General features: G+C 34.7%; 1 protein-coding gene across 1 annotated transcript in view; it reads right to left on the reverse strand.

The window, feature by feature from the left end:
• Positions 1-515: 515 nt before the first annotated feature.
• LOC132166017 (fatty acid amide hydrolase-like) overlaps positions 516-27,418 on the reverse strand; it is a 29,682-nt gene continuing 2,779 nt past the window's right edge. Inside the window, exons 3-20 of the mRNA XM_059576755.1 lie at positions 25,231-25,291; positions 22,227-22,414; positions 21,793-21,922; positions 21,601-21,678; positions 21,336-21,483; positions 21,088-21,200; positions 7,450-7,525; positions 7,282-7,353; positions 7,109-7,163; positions 5,558-5,629; positions 5,358-5,438; positions 5,122-5,225; positions 4,940-5,032; positions 3,927-3,995; positions 3,118-3,182; positions 2,283-2,344; positions 2,105-2,200; positions 516-800 (exon numbers count right to left, since the gene is read on the reverse strand). Coding sequence (XP_059432738.1) covers positions 738-800; positions 2,105-2,200; positions 2,283-2,344; positions 3,118-3,182; positions 3,927-3,995; positions 4,940-5,032; positions 5,122-5,225; positions 5,358-5,438; positions 5,558-5,629; positions 7,109-7,163; positions 7,282-7,353; positions 7,450-7,525; positions 21,088-21,200; positions 21,336-21,483; positions 21,601-21,678; positions 21,793-21,922; positions 22,227-22,414; positions 25,231-25,291 — 1,626 coding nt within the window. The 3' untranslated portion in view covers positions 516-737. The remainder of the gene's footprint in view (positions 801-2,104; positions 2,201-2,282; positions 2,345-3,117; positions 3,183-3,926; positions 3,996-4,939; positions 5,033-5,121; positions 5,226-5,357; positions 5,439-5,557; positions 5,630-7,108; positions 7,164-7,281; positions 7,354-7,449; positions 7,526-21,087; positions 21,201-21,335; positions 21,484-21,600; positions 21,679-21,792; positions 21,923-22,226; positions 22,415-25,230; positions 25,292-27,418) is intronic.

The raw sequence follows: 27,418 nt of genomic DNA on the forward strand, positions 1-27,418 counted from the left end.
CCACATCAACTATGATTGTGTGCTCACTAAGGACTTATCTATGGAAAGGTGCAGCTGGGTCTCAATTCCCCAATTTTTGGGATTCACTCTAGAAACGAGAAATCCGGATTGTGTTATTATCTAAAGGCGGTTTGGGATAGAGATCAATGTCCGAATCGTATATGGATCCCGCGTCCATATCAAGCTCCAGATTTCTAGTGCAAATCAAAGTAGGAAATCTATCCCATAACTGACTCTACCTCTAGCCTATAAATAGGTTTCTATACCAAGTAAAAACCCTAGACTGCAATATTGGTGTATTATGCATACTTTTCTCCAAGAGATTGACTTAGGCATTAGAGTGAGACCCTGTCAGCACTCTGACTAGTTCTCTTAATGGTATCTATCTTGTAGAGATCAAAGGAGTGTGAAAGACGCTTCAAAGAACACGCCGTTTACGCCATACTGAAAATTGTACTAACACACGTAAAACATATGAGTTTGGCTTATGGTTTAAGAAATTGAAGAGGAAAAAGTAGATGTTTCTCAAATTCCAATTTTATGTAGTAATATAATTGGACCAAATACAAGTACCCTAATGCCCTTATACACATGGTCATCTTCCATTTAAATTGTTTCCCATTTATCAAGAGATTTGACAACCATGAAGTTCAATGGCAATACATTATCCGGTAGAGAAAACTTGCAAATTTTTATGACCATCACCATCTGTAATGTAGTGGATGTTGGTCGTGCAACTAATCCTCATTAAGAAGATTATAGAAAACCTCTGGTTTTCTGTAGCCTGGCATGCAGAGAGCCTACAATAAAAACGTTTCTACATCTCAGTTGTCATGATTAGATATATTTATTATAAGAAAATATTAATTAAATGATTATCATTTTCTATCTATTTAAGTATTTGAGATAATTTGTTACTCAACATTTATGAAACCAATATATAAATAGACAGATTGAGAAGCAAAAGTTATGATAATTTTCCACCTCATGTCATGTGTTCCACAAAGAAAATAATTATCAAAAGTATGCCAAGGAATGTGGAAAAAAATAAAAATAAAAATAAAAAATTCACATGCCCCCCTTTTACTATTATCTAATTGACAGCATTCCTCTTCAAACTTTCAATTGAGACAATATTCCTTTGAAACTATTAAAAATTGTCAATGTCTTCCCTTGTGATGAAAATACCCTTAATAAAATAAATATATATATATAACATAAAATAAAAAATTTTAAAATGTAGAGGAAATTTTTTGTTTTTTTTTTTTTAAAAAAAAATAAAAAATCGTTTCGTTATTTTTTTATTATTATTATTATTTTCTAATAAGGGTATTTTTTTGTCTTATTGACAAAAATTTAGGGTTATTAGTTTATTTTTGAACATTGTCAAGTTTTTGATAATTTGAAGAGAGACATTGTCTTAATTGAAAGTTTGGATGATACATTGTTAATTAGATGGTAGTTTAAAAGGAATATATAGACTTTTTCAAAAAAATTAAAACATATGGTGGAAGGCTATATGTGTTACCAATAAGATTAAGCAAGAAGTGAGTTATTCAAATTTCTCAAAGAAAAGTAGAGAGAAAGAAACAAGAAACAATGTCACAGCTAGGGGAGGACAGAACGTGGCTTTTACGGTGTACAAAGAAGTGAAAAACATATTGAAAAGTTAGATATAAAAAGAAACTGCTTTTCTTTTCACAAGACGTGCAGTTTTTCACATTGCACAAGCTGCACTTCTTGTGCAGTGTGAAAAGAAATATAGTAACTTAAGGCTTCTTCTTGTTATTTTTTATTTTTTATTACCAGTAATAGTAAAATGGCTACTTAAGAGGGAAAAGCTTATTTTTCACATTGTACAAGTTTTAAACTTCTATTTCCTGTCTATGTTATGAACCAAATTTCTTTCAAGGGCAAACCTAGCACATGTATTGGGAGCTTAAGTCCCCCAAAACATCCATCTAATATATATATATATATATATATATATATATGAGATTGACTCTTAAAAATTTATTTTACTGTTCTTTAATTTTTTTTTTCATCCCCCTCACTCAAACTTCTGGTTCAGCTCCTCTTCACAGCAAAAGTACTGTAATCTTACCTGCATTGCCGATGCTATGTGAATTAATGTTGGTTCCGACCATGGCCGGCCCATAAACTGAAGGCCAATCGGCAAGCCAAGTTTGTCATATCCCACCTATCAAACCAATTTAGGTTAATAATAGCACAACATTAAAATAAAAATAAAAGACAAAAAAATAATTATAATAACATCAGACCGGGACAGTAACGGCAGGCAATCCAAGAAAATTTCCCGCTATTGAATAACGAACTAGTGCAGCTGAAACAGTGGCAAACTTGTCAATTCCACTTCATTCTCACCAAAAACAATCATAGCTGAAATCTACTGAATTTTTTTTTTTTTCAAAACTTCTTTAAAAATATGTAAGAAGTATGTATTTTTTTTAATATCAATAAAAGATATAAACCCTCCAATGAAGGATTGACATAAAAAGCAAACACCAAATACAATAGACATAAAAGCGTTGAATCTTATATAAAATAAAAAAATAAAAAATAAAAACACAATGACGAAAAGGTACTTTTTTGATTAATTTGCCCTTTTCACTCAACGTCAACCCCACCAATCTAGCTCTAAAAACCCACCACCTCTTCAGCCCAACGTTGCCACTAAAAGCCACCACCGAAGGCCATATTCACAAAATAAAATAAAAAATGCAAAATCATGAAAAACGATGTAGAATTACAACCTGAAAGACAGAAGGCCTTGGGCGCACAGATTCTGGGAAAAGAGGAGAGGCAGTGGAATGTTTATGAGTAGATCTAATAGGTCTCTTGAAAGGGAAAAGTCTCTTTGCTTGTCGATAGGTTTTCTTTTGCTTATAAAATTTGGTATTTTCATGTTTATTATATTTGGTGTTTTGAATTGATATGTCACCTCATTATTGAATGCTGTAAAAGATGGGTTTTACTGTTACACCTCATCATGACCGAAGGTATTCTCTTTATAAATAGAGAGTTGGAAGAACCTATTTTCAACCAGTCTAAAAGAACAAATTTGAGGAACTAATTTAATATGCATTTAATTAATACCTCCATTTATATAGTCGAGTTCACCAGTCTGGAGAGCATCGTCCTTTATTGGGTATGCAGTTACGCTGTCACAGAGATCATAGAGACTAGACATTAGCTACTACATGAGGGAACAGTCGAACTGAGATGGTAATACTCGATCGGCTAAAAAAGGTTTGTTTTTGAAAAAATTATACTTTAATTCTTGAATTATTGTTCATTTTGCAATTATGGTTTCAAACTTTCATCCAAGCCTCACATACTTCTCTTACATGTCAAATTAGATATTTTTGCAATTCTCCAAAATACCCCTGAACTTATAAATAAATAAATAAAATTAAAGAATATATAAAAATAACCATTTGAAGAAAACTAATATGAAAAGGGTCATTACTTCTTAGTGTTTTTAGTTTTTTTTTTTTTTATTTGTTTAATTTTTTTGAAATGCTTTCTTTCTAATAAATTTAAGGATATTTTAGAGAGAAAAATATATAAAGAGTGCAAAATGAATGATAATTCATGCATGGGATATATAAAGTATATTTTACTCTTCTTTCCTCTTCCCTTTTTTTTTTTTTTTTTAGAAAAAAAAAAATTTTCTTAATCCTTTGAAATATAATCTCATTCATGTTTCGCAAGATTAGCAAAATATTTTGATTTTTTTTTTTTTTTTTTTTCTAATTTCATAATATTTTGACTTAGTTGAGGGCCATGGCTTCTTAATATGTAGTAATTAAAGCAATGAGTTAAGGAAAAAGCAGTCCCTTCAAAGTTTTATATTAGAGGATAGCTAGAAAAGAAATAGATGCCACTAAAGAGACAAAGAATACCCTGTTGTTGGTGAAACAATGACATCTGCCTGAGCAAATATCTTCATATGAAACTGCATCTGGCGGTTCCTGTGGATATTCAAACAGGCTCGTGTCATTTGAACCAAAAATCCTACTCATAATTGCAGATAATGAAGTAATATATATGTTTCAAATTAGTACATTTTTTCTATGATGTTTCATAGCATTAAATTGTGATGTTTTAATGCTATACAGTTTATAGTTTATAGCATTTTCCGTTGCAAATGTAATTCAAGGCATAGTATAGTAGCGCCAAATGCTATTTCTACAATATTGGTTGGAAATCCATGTCAAAGGCCAGGGGTGATAGCATTTGTGATTGTTAATGATTAATCATTAATTGAAACCAAGGTTTTATCAATTTAGCCTATACGTATGTATTAGTGGCCACTTTAATAGTTTTACTTTTTACCTGAAAGTTGTTTTCAATACATAATGTTTTTTTTTTTTAATTTTAAGCAAAGAGGATTAATATCTGAAATGATTTATGGTAAACGACGTTGATTATGTAAAGAATTTAACGAAACTGCTATATATACTTGAAAAATATTCTATGCTTTCAAGTAGTGAGTTAGAATACCCTCCTTCTCTGCCCATTGCCCAACACAAAAGTACTGCAAAGTTCATTTTCTAACTTAGCTCGATTCCTTTCAAAAGCAAAGACAAAACCCATTGCCTCTGTTGCAGTCCCCAAGCAATTCCTTGCTGCTACAATAGGTGTTACTACATGTAGATCATAACTTATAAACCTGAAAGCCATGCCGATCTGGGTTCAGGATTCCAAGGCTTTGGCAATGAATTCCCAGCCCTTTCTTGTATCACATTTACAAAGAAATTAACTATATATATAGCTCCATAATCAGACATACTCAGACATACTCAGAAATTTTTAGCAATTAATGATCAGAGAGGCTCTCACTGAGTTGAGTTGAGGTAGATTATCTCCTACTTTTTTAAATTAATAAAACAAGGTAAAAAAAAAAAAAAGTTACCTAATTTTCTGTGCCTTAATGTACTCCTTGCTGCTGAAAGAAGAATAGACGCTAAGTGCTACCCTTGTATCCCATCCTAATTCTCCTGGATTCCTGCAATGTATTAATTTCTAGTGTCAGCATGCATTTTGATTTCTCACACTGAAAAAATTGCAGCTTTGCTAGTGGAAAATAACACATACAGCTTTTCTAGATGAGAGCTAAGGGAAGTGCTACACTCAGATCCAATTGTTGAATAATGTGCCAGCCGCATCACTTCTATCTCCGGAATAGTCACCTCTACAATCTTCAGGATTAGCATCAAATTATCAACTATTTTAATTACTATATATACTTAAAAGTGTGACAAGGCATTATCTTGCTATCAAGATCTAAATAAATTAGATCTAATAAAGGACATTAATTCAATTAATGATACCTTCCAACCACGGTGCTTCTGAAGCTTGTCTATCGCTTTAGAACAGCATATTTTGATCTCATCGCTGCAATCATCAAACCACTAATTCGCCCAATTAGTGGTTTGAATATAAGAATAAGAACATCAGAAGACAATGATCTTATATAAAATAATTATGAATCATCATTTTAATTAAAAGGTTGAGGAAACAGGTTACTAACCGCTGCATACTTCGCTAATTTGATATCAGAGATAGGTTTAGTTGAATTGAGCAGTGGAAAATACAGTTTGGGCTGGAAGGTTTTCCAAAAGAAAAAGCTCCAAAATGAGATTGGTTTCTGAGACCATCCATAATTTAACAATTTGACGAATGGCATAGAAAGATCATTCTAGATAAAACAAACATACGAAATCCTATATTTTAATGAACAAGCAGGCATCTAAAGATGATGTCTACCTCTATTTTCTTTGTATATATATATATACACCACCATCCTTCCCCACTTATGTAAAATTAAGGGAAAATATTCTAGAATCTTCTGTCTATTTTTGTATTTTGCCTTTAAGACTCCATTTCTTAATTTGGTCAATTAAATAAATATATGAGTTTAGGAAGATTTTAAATCTAAGACTTTTGTCAACATTTTCCTATTTTTTTTCAAAATAAATAAATAAAAAAGTGATGTGAAAATATTATTATTCTCTTTTCATTAAACAAATTAAATAAATAAAACAAAAGGGAAAAAAAAAAAAAAAAATTAGATAGGGTGGCCGCAAGTGAACTCTCAAGGTCCTGCTTCTTATTCTTCCCAATGTTTGCTAATTGAAACAATTAGATGTAGAAAATTAGAGGTTTCTTGGTCCCGTATCAAACACAAGGTTTGGAGATTAAATTTGCAAGCATTTTATTATAATAGAGAGAAGTAACACTTTGGAGATAACTACAATAACTTGGATAGATACTGGCCGGCATCGTGTCCTTACTCCTAATCAAACTAGATGATGACTTGGAGATAGCTCCTACAAGTAATCATCAACTAACTCTTTACTTGAATGAAAGACTAATAACCAACGAAACACTACAACTAAGCATCTAGAAGACTGCAACAGAGCACTCAATGACTACATGAATTGAAATGTTACTCTGCATGCAATACCCTTTCCATGTGATTTCATAACATTCCACCCCCGGCCCCTTACAAACGTTTTTGGTTTCTGGAAACTGTTGTTGGATGGTTAAAACCTTTTCCACGTAGCATCTGCTGGACTATGACCAGGCTAGTGGACTAACTGCGTACACCTCCCGTTTTTGATCTTGAGGGGTCAGATCTCGACCAACTTGTGGAAAGACATTGGAATATAGGATACTAGTGTTGGTGATGGGCGTCCATACACCCACTCGAATGCAATGCCAGCTTGTATTATACGTGTATTCTACCCATGCATGGTGACACATCTCAAAAACATCTCCACTGTCCGTTTGTGGATGATAGGCGGAATAAAATTAAACCGAAATAACTCCCGCAATGCAGAAATTGCCTGTAAATGTTGGGTCTCGGTCAAACACTTTGGAGATAACTCCTACATTGACTCGGATAGATGCTAGTACCATAGAGGATTCCTAATGCTTTGCTCAAACTCAATGACCACAGGAATTGAAATACTACTCTGCATGCAATACCCTTTCCACGTGATTTCATAACATAATATGCATGCATTGTCCCAAAGATCCAAACTCGTGATTTCAAACTCTCACAATAATTTCTAATTACCTTTACAGCACTAGTGGGTTGATCTGATGGAAGTCGTCCATTCATTGCTGCATAACTGTAAACATTAAAATGGTAAAAGCTATACCACCAAAGTCCTACGACAAATCAACATATATAAAAGAGAAAAATGAAAGAGGCAAAGTCAAAAGAATAAACAAATGAAAAACACTGACACAATAAATGCATCCTCGATGGTGCCGGCTAAGATCCCAACCATTCCCACCGTCCAGTTCAGAGGAAGAACACTAAAAAGAAAAAAGAAAAAAGCCATAGATATTCCAACTTATATGACAAAGAGATATTAGTAAATCAATAAAACTCATATAAAAATCAATATTCACCCAGAATGAGGTATGCGCCCAAAAGTTGGTTTGAAACCAATAACACCACAAAGAGCTGCAGGCATTCGAACAGATCCTAGAAATAGATACAGATGATGCATTCAGTTAGCCAATGAGCCAATGATGTATATTGCAAATCTGAACCATGCAGAATTCATTGTCATAAACCTTTATTTATGTTAGAATATTATTATATTACCTTATATGTTCTAGGGTTTAGGATTTATTGCCCACTACTTCTTCTCTTTATAAATAGAGAGCTATGTAAATATACCAATATAATATAGAAGAGATGTAGTCTATTATATGTTTCCGCTCTCTCTCTCTCTTCTCTCTCTCCTTCTTCCACTTTAATATATTCAACAATATATTTAACATGGTATAAGAGCCACTTTCTATAACCTCCAATAAATGTCTTTGACGTTTACTAGTGCTTTCTCAGGCGACCTCTCTTTTCAGGTTGTCCGCGTGCCGCCAAGTGGTCTTCCACTGAAAATCTCTTCCATGCCTTCATTCCAACCTCATCTATGAAAGTTATACCAAATTCATGCTCGCGAGGCACAGATTTACAGATCTGTCGAAAATCCACCGCCATCCGCCCTTCCACATGCCTCTGCCAGTTCCTACACGCATCGCCACCGTGAATCCTTTCAGCCAATCTACCACCAAAAATGGTGTCTCAGCCCCAAATCGGTGGATCTGTGCAATTTCAGCTCAATCTGACATTACACGCGCCACCAGGAGAAACTGCCGGCTCTTCCACGCACTACCATTTCCCTTGCCGGAGCTACACGCTCCTCACCAGACGACAGATTATACATCGTCAATTCCAGATCTGAAGAGATCTGGACCATCCAAGCTTCCACACACCTTCACGTGCCACTGTCGCTCCTCCACGAGCCACCACGTCAGGTGGATCAGCATGGTTTTCACTCCGTTTGATAGATCCGTTGCCGGCTGTCTAGGATCCGTCCAAAAATCCTCCAACGAACGCTGCACCCACCTCCATGCGCCGGTGAAACCTTTTGCGCGTGGTCTTTACGCGCCACGGTGTGGCTGCCGGTGACGCATGTACTACATTTGCCAAGTGATTCCCCTCTTCCTGACTGCCACGTATCACCAAGAGAGGTTGCCACATCAGCCCTAGTCTTCAATCCGGTCCAAAACCAGTTTCTAACCGGTCCAATTACTTTTGGCCCAGCTGCCCAAGCCGGCCCACTCTCAAACCAGTCTAGTAAGTGAGCCCGACCCACAGGTTAGACCCGATTCACTCAAATCCAAAACAATTTGGATCCTACCGGTTTCAGCCGAATAGGCCAACCGGGTCAATTCCTGCAACTCAGTCTAAATAGTCAACCCGTTTCACCGGATTAGACCCGGGTCATATCATTTTCGAGTGAGACCATATTAAATGGTCCATGGGTTTTGCCCTATTTTGGCCCAATCAAACTGGCCTAATCTAGCCTATCCTATAAGGCTCCAATTCAAGACTCAACTCTATCAAGTTGGCCCAAGTCCTCCAGTAGTCACTGTTGGCAGCCAATAGCCACCGTCCTCTGCCTCCGGCCACTCAAGCTTGAGGGGGGATATTAGAATATTTTATATTATATTGCCTTATATGTTCTAGAGTTTAGTTTAGGGTTTATAGCACACTACTTATTCTCCTCTATAAATAGAGAATTATGTAAATATATCAATATAATATAGAATCGATGTAGTCTATTATATGCTTCCGCTCTCTCTCTCCTTCTTCCGCTCCAATATATTCAACAATATATTTAACAATTTAAATTGCCAATGAGTTATTTATCAAAAAGCATCTCCTCCACTATGAGAAAGTGTTGGAGACTGCAGTTGGCCACGAGATATGTGTAGCTTCCCAACAACAACAAAAAGAAGAAAAAAAATTAATTTCATAGGAAAATTGTTGAATTAAAAAATGGTTTAGTTGACCATGATTGAGATGAAATACTATTTAAATGATTTATTATTTATTTTTTTTATTAGTTGAACTTTTAAAATTAGTAATAATTTAACATTGCGATAATCTCACAAAACAAATGGGGTGTTAATGCTAAATATAAGAAAGATCTTTCTCATTTTAATGCTTGAAATGTCTACCTTAGACAATTATTTTCCACAACATCAGTCATTTCCGTTTTAATTAAAAGCTATGCTTTATAGTGGAAGAAAAAAGAAAAAGAAAAAGAAAAAAAAAAAAAAGATCAGTCATTTAGAAGAGTCTAAACGATATCTAAGAAATGTGAAATAGAAGGTTGTGGCCAAAAAGTTGTTACTTTTCTAAGGACCAAAAGTTTGTCAAAACCAATGGATAGAAGCATTGTAAAGACGAGATAGAAAACGAAAGAGGTACAAACAAATACCTCTACTCGATGATTTGGTTGTCAAAATACACTGCTATTTATACACAAAAACGGAGAATCACCTAAGGAATCGATAATAATGAGCATTTGCTCATTGAATCATTGATGTTATAGGTTTGTAGTAGGTCACTCCCATTTTTCCTGGTCTAGATTTTCTCTGATGTTGGTTTCCATATTAAGATAATCTTTCTTTAATACCCTACATAAATGAATCCTCTCCATTTCACTTGAAATGGAGAGTATCCATTTAGTGCAATTAGAAGGGCATACTTGTCCAAAGCATTTTGCGCAAAAAACAAATGGACAATATTACCCTCCTAAATATACTAAATGGATCCTCTCCATTTCACTTGAAATGGAAATGATCCTTTTCCTAACACTCGCCTTAAGTTTAAATGGATATTAATGACACCCAACTTGACGAGAAGATAGTGGAATTTTAAGAAGATAGTGCATTTGTAAACAAACCTACAGGTTGAACATTTGTTGATTTATATGTTGTCTAAATAATACCTTGCTACAATTTTTATCTAACTAGATGGCAATCAATTTCGAAGTGCTTTGTTCGCTTGTGGAAGACAAGTTTGATGCTATATGTATAGCTACTTTGTAGTCACAATATAACCTAATTGGTTGTGAATGATCAATGCGAAAATCTATGAACGAATGCTTCAAACAAATTATCTCACAAGTGTTGGCCATGGATCTATATTTTGCTTCGACGAAGGAATGGGAAATGGTTGTGTGTTTCTTAGTTCTCCAAGATATGAGAAATTTCTCAAGAATGGTACGATAACCTATCGATGAACATTGCAAGTCTCATCATTAGGCCCAATTTGCATCACAAAATGCGTGTAGTTGGATAGCATTTGTGGTTGGTAAGAAAATCCATTGCCATGGTGTTTGCTTGATGTTGACATTGGGTATGACTTTTCACCCATCATATGTGTGCCCTACCCCTCTTTACTTTTCCTTCTTGAATTTGTTTTATTAGTCGACTATTTACAAGTCCTATTAGGTTTCAAATTCTTGCGTGTCTTGTTGGACATGTATTAAGATAACCACTAACCAATCTAAGACTTTGTAAAAGGAACCACACCTTTTGTGTTTTAGTATCAAGAAGCGTGTTGCACAAAGTCGAAAACAAAGAGATTTTTTGCGTTGTGGAATCGCAAAAGAGAGTTGGTTTTTTTCTCTTATTGGAGTTTACCCACAAAGAGTAAATAATTAGTCTTTTGGCCGCACAGTGAGAGAGAAAAGGAAAGACTAGCCGCCACTCATTCCCTGCAAAAGAGAAGTTTATATTCTTCTTTTCTTTTTCTTTTTTCTTTTTCTTTTTTTTTCTTTGGGAGATACTATTGTGTGTGTGATAGTGAGATTTTGGTGTATTAGGACTTTGGGTTATGATTTGTTTTCTCTTCACAATTTTGAACTTCATCTTTAATAATGAATTTCTTTATGATGACCTTCCCTTGTGGACATGCTTTATATTGAGAAAAACATGTAAATCTTATAGTTATTGTGTGCAATTGTCTTGTCTTATTTACCGTAATTGTAGTCTTTTGGATAACAAGTGGTATCAAATCTAAGTTCAGTATTCAAAGTGGTAATAACAGTAAATATGATGAGCACCAAGTATGAAGTGAAGAAGTATAATTGGAATAACAATTTCTCTCTTTAGTAGACGAGGGATCTTTTAATTCAGTAAAGAGTCTACAAGGTGTTATTGGGAAAGGTGAAGAAACCTTTGAAGTTGGACGATGATGAGTATGAAGAGATGAAAGTGAATGTTGCTAGCACGATCATTCTTAATTTGTTAGATGAAATCATTAACAATGTGATCAATGAAGAAAAAAACATAGTCAATTTGGCATAAATTAGAGAGTTTGTATATGGAGAGGAATTTGAAGAATAAATTGTACATGAAGAATTAACTATATGGTTTACAAATTGAGAAAATTAAAATACAGATTTGCTAGAGAACCTCAACAAGTTTAACATGTTGAATGCACAGTTGTTGAAGTTTAGAGTGAAGATTGAAGAAGAAGATAAAGGAAGCGATACTTATACTAGCATTGCTTCGTCCTTTTTATGACTAGTTGGTTACAAGATTATTGTATAAAAAAAAAACTATGGCGTTTGAAAAGGTGATTGGATCTCTCTGGTCACATGAAACACAAAGAAAACTTGTCATTAATCAGACTGATAGGCTTGTGGCGAACCAAAGTGCAAAAGAGATATGATTCTAAGGGGAAGAATAGCATAGGTAAGCAGTCTTAGTCTAAGTCTTGATCAACACATGGTGATAAATCTCAGTCAGACGTAAAAGATGTGGAGTAATATTACTGTCATAAGAAATGACACTACACAATTTAAAAGGAACTGGCAGTCTTAGTTTAAGTCTTGATAAGCAGTCTTAGTCAAAGTGTTGAAACAAAACTTGAAAGTTAAAAGGAATCAGAAATGTTCCATAAATTCAACCAGTGTGGCCAATGACAAGTCCGATAATAGGAAGATTTACGCAGAACTTCTTTCAATTTCTTCAGGTACAAATTCTCTCATAGACTCTTGGGTTTTTTATTCTACTTATTCATATTATGTCCAAAATAACAGTGGTTTGATACATTCAATTCCTATAATGTCAGTATTGTTCTAATAGGTAATGATGCTAAGTGTAAAGCCATTGTAATAGGTACCATAAAAGTCAAGATGTTATAAGGATTTTCACTAATGTTAAATATGTTCCAAACCTAAGAAAAATTTGCTATCCTTAGGCATATCGAATTCTTTGGACTAAAGTTATTCAACCAAACATGAAGTTATGAAAATAACTAAAGGTGCTTTGGTGGTAGTGGAGGGTAATAAAATTGACAATTTGTATAAGTTACTAAGGAACAAAGTTACAGGTAGATGTGTAGCATCAATTTCGGCAAAATCATATAATGATAATACAGTTTAGTCGCATATGTGGCTTGGCCATTGAGGCCGACTTGATATGTTTGAGCTTCACAAGAGCAATTTGTTGAAAGGTGTGAACTTAGAATGGGTTTCTGCAAGTACTGTGTGTATGAGAAGCAATGAAGAGTTAGTCAATTTCATTAATGATTTTTCAAGAAAGTCTGGGTTTATTTTTTGAAGCACAAGTCAAAGGTTTTCACCATCTTCAAGTAGTGGAAGACACAGGTAAAAAATCATACTCAAAGAAAAGTGAAGTATTTGAGATATGACAATGGATTGGAGTATAGAGATAGTGACTTCTTGGAGTTCTACAAAACAGGAGGCATTATACATCACTTCACGATCAAAGGGACTACACAATAAAACGGAGTTGTCGAAAGAATTAATAGAATACTGCTGGAAAATGCGAGATGTAAAAGGTTGATGCATGGTTGCCATATAGTTTTTAGGCTGAGGTAGTTTATTTTCCATGCTTTGTCACCAACTAATCTCCATATTTAGTGATTGATTTCAAGGTTCCAGAAGAAGTATGATCCAGTAATTTGTTGACTATTCAGTTTTGAGAATATTTCGTTGTCTTCAATACATTCAAACGCAAAGTCAAGAGTAATCAAAATTTGATTTTAAATCAAGAAAGTGTATGTCTTGGTTTGGAGTTTTGTAATATCCAGAATAGTAACTGGTATTTGGGTAATTTGCAAAAAAAAAAAAAGGAAAGGATGAGTGGTGGGGTGCTAACTCACCCCCACCCCAGCCTTTTTGAGACACCCCCCACTTCCCTTGTAGATAGCAAAAGGAAAAAAAAAAAAAAATGAAAGAACTTGCAAGAGAAACAAGGAGAAAATGCGAAGAAGAAAAGAAAATGAGAAAGAGACATAAAGGGAGCTGAAAATTTGAGGATTGAAGAAGATATAAAGGCTTTAATTTTGTTTATTCTATTAGCTTTCTCACATAGAAGGTTTCGTTGTTGAAAAATTATAACCCACTTTTAATCTTTTCTCGTACGTTATTTGGTATTTGAAATTGTTTAGGAATTTGTTGGATGTTAACAGTTTGGGGTTGTGTAGTGAATTCATGAGATTTTGTGGATTTTCTTACTATAGTTGATTGTGGATGTTTAACTTCTGTAGAGATTTGTTGGTTTTGATTTGTATATTGGACGGGCTTTGATTTTGGATGATGAAAAAGAAATTTGTCGGTTACAGTTGTGGAGAGAAAAAAGGGGAGTAGAGGGGTTGTGACTTTTCGGCCAACCATGAAAGAAAAGAAAAGAAAATAGAATGAAAAAGGGAGATAGTCACATGAAGGGATGAGAAAGGAAGAAAAAGATTAAAGCCAAAGAGAAGAAGAAGAGGGATGCATGGGTGTGTAAGTGAGAGAGAATGGGTTTATAAATAAAATAAGTGGTATATGATTATGTGTAGAATAGAAAACGGAGATTGAGGAAAAAGACAAATAGAGATAATATGGAAAGAATAAAGTAGAGAGAAAAGACGAAGTTGGAAAATTGACTAAAATGAATTTTATAGCTTAAAAGACATGAAATTTTATTTTAGGTATTGATATTTAATTATTTTGCTTTTAGGATCAAGTGACTCAGGCAGAGGCATGATAGACCCTTGTGGTAGTGGTGCAATAGCTTAAAGTAAGTAGAACTGATTAATAAAGATTTTTATGAACACAGTACATCCAAATGCAAGGTTTTAAAATAAAATGTCAACTTTAAATACTATGTATTTGGGTGTATATACATGTGCATATGTTACATTATCCTTGATTCTTAAAAGAAATGTGAATTTTAAATAAATCATGTAAATAGTGAGTCGAGCTATATTTTGATAATAATGATGAATAATGTGATTTTGATATACAAGTGCCATTGTGAGATTTATATGTGAGTTTATAAATGAATTCTATAGTTTAACCTGGAAAGGCATTGGCCTATGAATGCGATAAATAATATTTTTATTATGAAAGATGACTCTGAGTTTTTAGGAAGTGGAAATTGGCACCTTATTTGCGATTTATAAATGATTAATATTGACTGTGAGCACCTTGATTATTATTTGAAACTCTCTTTGGCATAGTGAGATTTATAAGCTCAGTACCAAAGTTAGTTTTTATTTAAGGACATCGAGAGTTTGGTCCCAAATTTTGGGATCGTACAACTAGGTGTACTTTAGAGGGGAAGCAACATGGCAATCGGTCATGGGCAAATTCCTCACGGAAATTATATGGGTAGTCCCATGGCTAGAGGCTCCCGTATGGGCCACTTCTTCTTGTTCGGAAAGAGGTTTCAATCCCAATATAGGGACCGCACAACCTAGTCGGACTTGGTGAAAATGTTTGACAACGAGTGTACAACATTGGGAAATGGTTTTAATATATTATGAATCATTGCATTATTTTGTTGCTCACAGTAAGAATGATTACACACGTGTACAATTCTTTTTAGGGTCATTGAAAGCAACAAAATGTAATATTGCATATCTTGTTTTATTGGAAAATATTGAGACTTGTTCTATTAAGTTATGTGCATAATTTCAAACGGTAAATGGATTGACGTCACCGTCTTGATTAATTATTTCTACTTATTGAGGTTGCTCATTATTTCATATTTACACTTTTTCAGAGATATTAGGGACTCTTGATAGCACACACTCTAGGGAAATTTGAGGATCTTGGAGCTTAGAGAGAGATTTTACATCTTGGGAGACATTTTTGTGAGTAGTTAGTTTAAAAATCCTATGTGGTATAGTTTTTGATGTATAGACCGGATGTATGTTTTGTCAACTTTTAGAAATACGTTTAATAGTGTGAATAGTAATAAATGGTTGTTGTAACTAGTAAGGTGGATTTGTAGTGACTTGTTAGTACTATATGTGGTTATAGGCTTAAATGTTTTGCTTGTAATGCAATCATGTGAATATAATCAATTATGTGATGATTTAGAGAGCATATTAAAGGATATGGATGCCCTAGTTGATCTGTGGAAATCACTGATGACAAATATAGTTGGGAATTTTAAACAAGAAAATAAGTTCTAGCACATATTGTGATTTGGGATGTTACAGTCTGGTGCTAAGGGCTATATGCTTTGGGAACCAGTTTCAATGAAGAAAATTGTTAGGAGAGACATGGTGTACAATGAGACCTATATGCTTAAAAAGGGTGAGAATGAAGCAACAACTGATAGACATAAATGGAAACAAATTGTAGAGGTAGAGTTTGATGACCAGCGTTTAGTCACAAATACATGTGATGCCAAACAATTTTCAAGAGACTTACAGCACCAATAAGAGCCTTACTATTTAGCAAAAGGTAGAGAGAAACATGATCGAAAAACATCATATAGGTATGAATTTGAGGATATGATTTGTTTTACTTTGACAATTGGTAATGGAGATCCATTGCCTATCCATAATGGTCTGCTGAAAGAGGTAGAGTCACCACAGAAAAGTAAAAAATTAGGAATTGGTAGAAGTGCCCAATTGAAAGAATGTTATATAGGGTGCAGATGGATCTACAAGAAAATAAAGTCAGCAGCGAAAACTTTTTTGCCAAATGGGCTGGAAGAGAAACATGGTATTATATCTAAGCTAGATCTTATCCTCAATTCAGTAGATGCTTAAACGTGTGGATTGTGCAGGGGCTTTGGCGGAGACATCTAAAGGAGATTCATATTGTCAGACTTTTATAGAACATGTGGATTAGGGGTGTCAAAAATTACCTAGAAATTGGAACCGGAACCGGGAAACCGGGGACCCGATTTCGATTCCGGTTTGAAAAATCCAAAAACCGGGTACCCCGGTTTCGGTACCCGGGTTTTACCGGGAAACCAGGAGCCGGGAACCAGGTTTTCATTTTATTTAATAATATTTATATATTAATATATATATATTATTATGTTAAGTTGAAATTTTCAGATAGTCAGTTTGGAGAGTAGGAAAAATGGAAAACAAAGAAATATATTGTTTGAATATTTATATACATATATATTTATTGTTGGTAGTTTATATTTAGTTTTGTAATATTTATATATAGTTACTTTAGTGTATAATATTAACATCTAAACAAGATTTGATGGAATTCTGATGTTGGGGTCTTAAGCATCTGGAAATTTGGTCAATTGGATCACTTATTTGATGGATTTCTTTCATAAAGTTTGGTTCTTACAATTTCTTAGGCTCATAATGAAATATACTGTTTGAATATATATAAAGTATTTATTGTTGGTAGTTTATATTTATTTTTGTAATAATTATTTGGAACAACCACAACAAAGCTGCTTTAATTTAGACAAAAAGACTAATAGATTTTAAAAAAAATGAGCCAACTTATAAAAAAATAAAAAAAATAGGCTTTTTTTAGGCCCAATACCTAAAATAAGCCCAAAATTTTTTTTTCCTAAAAAATCGGTTACCGGACCGGGTAAAACCGGAACCGGCCGATAACCGGGGTCCAGGTTCCGATTCTCGGTTTTGGCCAAAAACCGGGAAACCAGACCAGGTTAACACCCCTAATGTGGATCGTGTAATATCCCTAATCACAATAAAAATAACAATAATATAAACTAAAAGAACATTAAGTAAGACATACACATCACAATCATAAGACGACCAATTTGTTTACGAAGTAGAGAACCGAAAGAACACATCAATGGGAAAAACAACTTCAGGTAGCCAAACCCGAAAAATCACTATGTGAGAGATTCAGATTACAGACATGAGAAAAACTTACAACCTGATGTAAACTCCTAAACTCTGTAAGCGAGCAAACCAACCGGCATACCTCAAAGCTCGACAATCTTTACTTAGTGCATTTCCTCACTAACTCCATCGGTAAGCTCTTAACCAATAACACAAAGAAATAGCAGCACAATGAAGCAAGAACACAGTTGAAGCAAGAACACCTCTAGAGTCCAATCTAGGTAAAATGTAATTAGCTTGCATATCTATTCATATCTATTCATTTACGAAAAATTTTGTAATGATGGTTTGATGATGAAAACTCCAAAATGGGATTTTGTCATGATGAATGCAGAAACGTCATGATGAAATGCTAGGATTTCATCGCTACCCAACAGTTTCATCATTACGTCTTCCTGACATTATGATGACAAAAGATATAGTGAAATCAAGGAGAATTTCATCATGACGGGATATTGACATTATCATAACAAAATGCCATTTTCAAGGAGCATTTCGCTATACCATGATGCTGACGTCATCATGACAAGAACTTAGAAAAAGTTGTAACTTTAAGAATATCCAATTTCATCATAATGGTAACACGACATCATCATGACGAAATCTCACAGAGAGTAAACCAACTTTTCTAACCAAAACTATCATTATTTCGTCATGACGGAATCATAACGAAATTACACTGAGTGCACAAACACAAAATAAAAACGCAACAACACTTCTAAGAACTTAGGAAAATCATACAATGAATTTTGACACACCAAATAGAGCCAATTTCTACAACCTAATAGACTTATTAAGTCAAGGGGTAGATTGTTAACATTGGGTGTGACTTTTCACCCACACATGGGCCCCTGCCTCTCTTTACTTTCCTTCTTGTATTTGTTTTGTTAGCCGACTCTTTACCAGTCCTATTGGATTTTAGATTCTTGTATTTCCTTGTTTGAAGTGTATTTGGAAAACTACTAATTGATTTAAGACTTTATAGAAGGAACCACAACCTTCGTGTCTTATTATCAAAAAAGTCATAAATAGAGAGAGATTTTATGTTTGAGGTGTTCCCTTATGAAGATGTTAGGACAAACTCAGCTTGAAAGCGATAGAACCCTAGCAATTCATCATGACGTTCTTGCAGTTGTCCTGACAAAATCTCCGATTCTTAGATCGTTATCATATCATCATCAAAATGTCCTAACGAAATCCCAGATATACATTTTCGTCATTATTTCATCTTGACAAAGTTTCCCGCAAATGAACAGTTCTGCATAATTTACATTTTTCATGAGAAGGTATATAAATAGAGTTTTAGGTTTCCTTCTCAAGGTTAAGCAAGATTGTGGTATTCTACCTAGATTGGATTATAGAGGATTTCTTGCTTCATAGTTTTACCTTGATTGAATTCTAGAGGTGGCTCTTGCTTTGTTGTTGATTTGTCCAATTTGGTATTTCCAAGTGAAGATGTGTATTGTAGCTTGCCTTCCTTGAAGTTTATGTGTGTATTCTTGGGGTTCTTTGGTTGTTGTTACTTTCTACAAGAGTCTACCGGAGGACCGGTAAGGAGAGCCACTAAGAAGAGATTGTCGAGCCTAGAGGCAAGTGGGTAACTTGTTGTCGTACAGAGTCTAGAGATTTACATCGGGTTGTAAGTTTTCATGTGTCGGTATTCTGGATCTCTTCGTGATTTCTTGGGTTTGGCTGCCTCGGAGTGGTTTTTTCAATTAATGTGTTCAAAGGGTTTTCCATTTTGTCAACAAAAATTTTTGTGTTGATTGTGTTGATGTTGTGATGCTTTGTTAATCTTTAGCATAATTGTATTGTTTGTTTATCATTGAGGAAGAACTGTAGCTTGGGTTCTTTCAGTGATATTTGGATATATTAGAACTTTGGGTTCTTAGTAGTTTTCTCTTCACAATTTCTTTTCCATTTTTAATAGTGAATTTCTTTGTGATAGCCTTCACCTGTAGAAGTACATCACATTCAAGAAACCACGTAAATCTTAGTGTTATTGTGTATGATACTCTTGTCTTATTTGCCATAATTGTGATCTTTTGCACAGCACTCGTATCAATATACCCTATGTGCTTCATCCAGGTGAGCTATGGGGGCTTGTCCATGAACAAACTCGGTACCCATACTACATAAGCTACGACAAGCATGGTGATAGTAAAAAATATAAATCGTCCAAGAGGGATCTTTAACTCCCTCTCCATCATCTGGATTAAGTGCCAAATTTTATTCCATTGAGAATGTGTCTACTTTTTCACCTAGGAAGCCATTATCTTCAAGTATCTCGAGCACATACTTTCTTTGTGACAAAGAGATACCACTTGTTGACCGAGCTACTTTTATCCCTAGAAAATACTTCAAGACTCTATTGTCCTTAAGTTTGCAACAACTTTTTCTTGAGATCTTCAATCTTGTCTAAATTGTTGCCTACTATGATAAGATCATCTACATACACAAGAACAACTGTGAAATGATCTTTGTGGATCAGATGAACAGAGAATAATCAGCCTTTGAATGTTTGTAGGATGCGTTTGTAAGAGAAGATGAAAAATTAACAAACGATTGGCGTCATGCTTGTAACTTGGCAGACTTGTGTCTCCACCTTTCATCTGAAACCAGGAGAGATTTGCATGTAGACATCTTCATTGAAATAATTATTTAAGAAGACATTATTCACGTTAAGCTAATGGAGATGCCATCTATGAATAGTTGCAAGGATAAGGAGGACTTGCTTGGTGACCATCTTAGCAATAAAAGCAAATGTTTCACTATAGTCAAGGCCTATTGTTTGATTGGAACCATTAGCTTTACACCGTTCCACCAAACCATCTAGATTTTGTTTGATCTTGTTGATCCATATACACAGTGTGTAATAGAAGCACTCTCACAAGGAGAAAGAGTAGCACAAGATAGAAGACTGGTGAATTGGATATAGATTACCTAATGAGCGAACTAGCACTGAATATGATAATTGACTGGATTGAGATCGCAGAACTTGACCAAGGAGAAAGTCACAAGTATTTAGGTTGTTTTGTTATGTGGGAACAACAATGAGGTACACCCATATCTCACTCTTGCACAAAAAAGAAAAATTCTAAATTCTCTAACTTGTGTGGCATTACAATAGTGAGAAAAGGAAGAAAGATGTGGCTACCTTTTTCTCTCTATGTCGACGCTCTCTTTCTCACTTTGTGCACAAAAGGTTGAATAAAGAGTGTCTTTAAAAGAAGTTAATAAAATTAAATTAAAAAAAAAAAAAATGGTTATTTGAGAAGTCCAATCCACGTGGGAGAAGGACAATAAACAAGAACTCCAAATTTGTGTAGAAAAAGCAATTTGACTGAAATTCCAAAAAGAAAGAAGAAACCATGTAATTTCCAAAACTATTATTCCTTATATTTAACATATTTATTTATGAAATTAACTTTTAAATTAAATATATGCAAGACCCTTAATGTCATAAATCTAGAGTAAATTATAAATGAATACTACTAAATTAAGTTTAGTAATTAACGAACAACCAAAGAATATGCTGCATAGATTTATTTGGTGGTTTATGAGGAAATTATTTTGAAATAATTTACCTCCGCCATCAACACCAAGGGCGACAGGGCACAATCCTGCAGCGACCACTGCAGCAGATCCACTAGAAGAACCTCCAGAGATCTTCTTGATATCATATGGATTTCTAGTAACCCTAAAATGTCATATATTCATTGTAGTGGTCAATGTTTCTACAAGGACAGATGAACAAATACGATATATATATATATATATCAATGATGAGTGATAAATCAGTAAATAATAAAGCAATAAATTATGAGATTGTTACCCGTAATGAGGATTTATCCCACTTGTTCCAGACCCAAGTTCATGCATATTGGTTTTCCCAACAAGTATGGCACCACATAATCTGAGGCGCTTAACACAACATGCATCATTTGTACAAGGTCTTACTTTGTGTAGCCACTTGGTTCCTCCTAGTTGTTTTATGTAAACATACATTATTTGAGATTAATACAGTTAATTAAGATTAGTTTAACTAATTACATACACCTAATCATAAATGAATAACGATAGAATCTTGAATTAATTACCTGTAGTTGGATAAGGGCAACAGTCTATTTCATCCTTGATAGCAATTAGGATTCCATCTAGGATTGATATTGCTTGTCCTATCCGGAGGGATATAACAAATGTGTTAAGTACTTTTAAATTTTGGTGTGTGTATTCATTAGAAAGACTCATGGTTAAGTTGCTCAATCATTATAATGCATGCAGTGGTGTACCTCGTTCATACCGAAGTGTGGATTCACTTGCTTGCTTTAGAATATCTTCCACATTATAGTTAATAAAGAATGACATTTGTAAAGGAGGATTAGAACATTCATGTACAGCAGCTATAAATCGCTCTGCAACCTGTACAAATGGAAAATTCAATTATAGTGAGTATAGTAAAATACATGAACATAACAATAGTATTTTTCTTTCTAAGTTTCTGGTCTATATATATATATTCCATGGAGTATATATATATATTCCATGGTAGCTACAAGCCTACAACAAGGACACGCACTATACATAAAGAAATTTATAAAAGCATTTTTAGGATTTCAATCACATGATACAATTTAAGGCTTGAAAGCAATTGTGAAGTTAAAAAATTTTAAATAGGACAACCAACAATATATGATTAACCAAGTAACAAAGTTGGCGCACATACCATTCGAGGAGTTAGTTTTCCGGAACTATAAACTTTTGCATAGTCTAATATTGTCCACCAATGAAATGAAGGTTTTATACCACCAAATATATCTTTCGGAGAATTAGGAAAGCAGTTCACTGCCTGTTGAACTTGCTCAGGTGGAGATAAATCAAAATCTATGCATTTGACTTCTTGTTCTTTAAGATCTGCGATCATAAACATATATATATATTAAAAAAAAAAAATCCTACATTTTATAGTGTTAGAATAGCTCTGATACCATGTTAAATATGCTTTGATGCTATGATAGAATAATAGAGAGATATAGAAGAGCGGAAGAATAATAGGGAGAGCGGAAGCACACAATGGACTACATTGTATTAAGTCTGATATTGATAATGAATACAGAGGCCTCTATTTATAGAGATACTATGAGTAATAAGCAAGTAACCTAATAGACTAAGGAAAGGTAAACCTAGTAGACCTAGAACACATAAGGAAATAAATAACCCTAACATAATATTCTTAATATGTCCCCTCAAACTCAAGGTGTAAGCTTGAGTTTGGGTAAAAGAAAGGGAAAGAAAGAGTGTAAGTCGCCGAAAAAGCTGCTTTTGCCGAAAGAGTTGCCGAAGGAACGTCATAAAAGTTGCTAGAGACCGGTCGATTATGCCTGAATTGAGCAATACATTTAAGTTGGAGCTTGGTTCACTTGGTTGTAATTTGACTTGAAAACCATATACTAGTAATGAAGAAGCTGGCCTCGTTTGGTCGAGCGAAGAGAAAGCAAGGCAAGTTAAAAGGGGTTTGCTTGGCTCGTAACCCTTGGACCGTCTCACCTGGTCGGTTGAGCTAAAGTCTGACCCAAAAATTCTAACAAGTAGACTATTTCGCTTGGTCGGCTGAGATAAGCAGGGTCAGTTGAAGAGGCTAATCATGCATGAAACCCTTGAATCGTCTTGCCTAGTTGGCTAAGCTAAGTAGGGCCAGTTGAAGAGGCTAATCATGCCTGAAACCCTTGCACCGTTGAAAGGTCTGACCCAAAAAATTCTCACTAGTAATGGATTAATGGCCTAGGAGAAGCTGCAGTGACCGGTGATGGCGGCATTTGACAAGGCATAAGTGGCCCAGTTGAAAGGGGCTTCTTTGGCTCGAAAACCCATGGACCTGAGGAAAGATTGGTCTAACCCGAGAGTGCCTACCGCAAGAAGAATGAACCGGATTGAATTGTGCCAAAGAAAAAGGTTGTGGAACCGAATTGAACAATGCATAAACCGACTTGAACTGCATAAAACAAATGCCTAAATTTGGAGAAGAAACTTGTTTTTTGCCAAATAGAGATGCCAAAAGCAAAAATATACCACAAATTTGAAATCATGACAAAAAATTGAGTAGGAAACACCTAGTCAACTTTTTTTTTTCAGTGGTCAAAGTCAACTTTGGCAAGGTGCCGACGTGGCAAAGTCGCTAACATGACCGATGTGCTAACGTGGTAAAGGAGCTGATGTGGACTAGGTGATGACATTGCAAAGGATGAAGTGGCACTAGCTGACGTGTCAATGATGATGTGGCACTACTGACGTGTCACCGTTAACATGGCCCTAGGGCTGATATGGCAATAAGGCTGACGTGGTAGTTTGGAGCTCTTGGCACGTGTGTTGCACACGCAACAGTTGACAGTAGAGGCTTGGCGCGTGAGATTCATGCGCACAACTTGGAATGGCGCGTGCAATATTGGACAGAGGAGTTCTTGCCAATTCTGGAGTCGTCTTGAGGAGATCTATCGAACAGCACCCTGATCGAAGTGAACAGACCACCGTGGCGGCCTGTGGCAGAACGGCAGTGGCGGAGCGGCTTGAGAGCGTGAGATGCACGCACTTATCTTCTGGTGGCGTGTGGTGGCTCCAATGACGCTATTCTTGATGGCTCTAGACTCTACTGGTCCTGACCTGTCGATTGGCACTATTATCGAGGTGATTGGCGTTGTATGGCGGCAAGTAACAGGAACGAAAAGATTTTTAGGTGAGTCTCGCCGGCGCATGAACTACTCTTGGGATGCGCGTGGAGGCATGTTTACTAATGGATAGAACCCTTTGATGGTACTTGTGAGCGCCACCACAGAAGCCTAGACGCTTTAGATCTCTTTGGATCTGTATTTGGCGGAATCTATATTGTCGGCGGCGGCAGAAGCGTGTAGCTCCTGCAAGGGCAGCGGCGGCGCAAGCAGAAATTGGTGGAGGCGCATGGCGGCGCATCGGAAGGCCGATGGCAGATCCGGATCTATAGGCTGGCATGATTTTGGGACTATGGGCAGTAGAAATTTTGGCGGCGCTTGATGTAGGGCGATAAGACTAAAATTCGACAAAAGAAAAACACAAGAAAAGACGTTTATTGAAGGCCACAAAGAAGTTACTCTAATACCATGTTAAATATGCTTTGATGCTATGATAGAATAATAGAGAGATATAGAAGAGCGGAAGAATAATAAGGAGAGTGGAAACACACAATGGACTACATTGTATTAAGTCTGATATTGATAATGAATACCGAGACCTCTATTTATAGAGAGGCTATGAATGATAAGCAAGTAACCTAATAGACTAAGGAAAGGTAAACCTAGTAGACCTAGAACATATAAGGAAACAAATAACCCTAAGATAATATTCTTAATATATAGGAAAATTTATTGTGAGTTAATAGCAAATGTGTAGTGTTTAAATAGTAATGTCAACCTTAAGACAATAGATTCATTATGTAGATCTGTACTGCACCCAACTGCCTATATGTACATCTTGGGTTCTATAAATAATAATTATCTAAAATGTAGGAAAATTAGGTGTAGTACCTTCAATACTAAATCATGAAATTCACAATTATTCTATTTGCAAAAAAAACATTGCTTTATTAGTTGTCTTAGAAAGCTTGAATTATATAAGTAAAGTTACTTTAAGTCACAATTTGTGATACAACAACTATGCAAAGAGTTGAAATTAATGCGATAAAAATGAATGATTAAACAAACCTTCAAAAGGATGTAAGGGAACATAGAGAGGATGCATCTCTAGCTCCGCATTAGTTATGAGCTGCAAAAGTTAAAATAGACCTTTTAAGCATTTCATAACAATTATTGGTGCGGCACGGTCATTTTTGTGCATAAGTAAATTGATGCAAGCCGATAGGCAATCTTATAATAAAGTACTGTCAAAATGCATGAAATAACTCATTAGAATACTGGAATATGAGATACTGGAATACCCTATAAAAATATGAGGTAACAGTACATGAAAACGAATCAAAATCAAACCGAGTGCAGAAAACTAAGGTTTTTGCTAGGCGAAGCTCAATCAAGCGAGCTAGGGACCTTAGTTGACCGAGAAATGTTAGTGACAAGGCAAGATGACGTGGCAAAACTTGGGCCCAAGGTTTGGGTGCCACCTGTCTAAGTGAACGGTGTCACCTGGGCTTCACAACTTGCAACAGATATGTGTGACACCCATGAACTAGTAGCCACATGTTAGGTCAATCGTGACACGTGGCGTAAAACAACTAGGCCAATACATAAATTGGCGTAGTCGAGCAAGCTCAATTAATATCTCGGTTGACCAAGATGTGAAGTACTCTATAAATAGGTTGAGTTTTCATTCGAAATTTCTCAGCGCGAATTTTTATAGCTCTCTGTCTCTTTTCAGTTTTAGTACTCTTAAGAGTATAAGGAAGAGTTCTTGAGGGTCGGAGTGGTATGAAAGTTGGTTATCGGTTAAAGAAGTTCGAAGTTACCGATCTAAAGAGGAGTTTTGGTGATAATTTCCCAAAGTTCTAGCATTTGTTTTATTTGATTAGTTTAGATTTTATGTACCACTTTTGTAATGCCCATATGAAATATATGCGGCTTCCAACGTATTTATACCTTACTTATAATGCTCATGTATGTGCAAAAGTTAAATTTGTTATAGTCTCATAGTATTGCCCATATAATTTTCTATGTGGCTATACTAAGTTGCTTAAATGTCGTTATAATGTTCATATAATGTACATTATAAAGTAATTATGATCATACTGTAGAGATGCTGCCAAAATTATTATAACTATATAAATGGTTATGTTATATTTGATAGTTTTATTAAAAGAAGGTTTTGAGAATACTTATAAAGTCATGTAAAAGTAATTGACTTATGTACGTAAACACGCTGTCATGCTGGCCAAATGCTTTTAAGATGAAAACAAAACCTATAAATTGTATTTTTATAAAACCCTAGTTTGTCTTAGATTTGAAATTTAAACACTTGTTGACATTTTCAAATCGGTTAGTTTTGTTGTATATATGTTACGTACAATGACTAAAGACCAGTTAACGTGAAAAGTAGTCGAAGATAAACAAGGATAAAAATTTCTTCCAAACTAGTCTAAAGGAAATATCATCCAACCCATTTAAAATAGTACCAAGTGTCTATAAACATTTAAAACACATATTAAATTCTTAAGGTCATTAATAGCAGTTTACTAACTTAGACTAACGTTTTAAATGTTTATAGACACTGGACACTATTTTAAATGGGTTTAAGCATATTTTCTTCAGACTGATTTGGATAAAATTTTTGTCCTTTAAACACTCTCTTGGAGTTCGGCTCAAGCTGGAGCCTTCATAAAAATTAGCCAAAAATCAGCTCAACTCAACTCGGCTGCTGATATATATAGATAATTTTAGTAAAGCAATATAATTTATAATTAATACTCTAAAGGATTTGATTTTTTTGATAAAGAGTGTTATAGATGATCATATGATTAAATTAAGGATTCAAGAATTAAAGATGTAGTTGGATAAGGTCGACAATAAATTAAAATACCTTGTTCAATCACCTATAGATATCTTATGGAGGGGTTTATCTACAAGCATTAGTAGGATAATAAGCGCTTTTGTAATTACATAATTCTTAGGGTGCAATTATATCTTTATAATGGAATATATTATAATTAAGAGAAACTTTTTTTTAAAAAAAAAAATTAATTAATTAATTAATTTATAGGACTTGGAAAGGTTTATGAGATAACCACAAACTTAAAGCCTATTAAAATTAGGTTTTATGTTTCCTTTAGGTCCTTCTCTACTAATAATATATAACCGAGTGGCTGGCCATTGGGTTTTTGTATCCGTTTCACACGTGAGGAAGAAAAAAAAAAGGGAAAGTCCACATAACCCCCTTAAATTATCA

Source organism: Corylus avellana, chromosome ca11 (genome assembly GCF_901000735.1).
Source record: "Corylus avellana chromosome ca11, CavTom2PMs-1.0".
Lineage (NCBI taxonomy): Eukaryota > Viridiplantae > Streptophyta > Magnoliopsida > Fagales > Betulaceae > Corylus > Corylus avellana.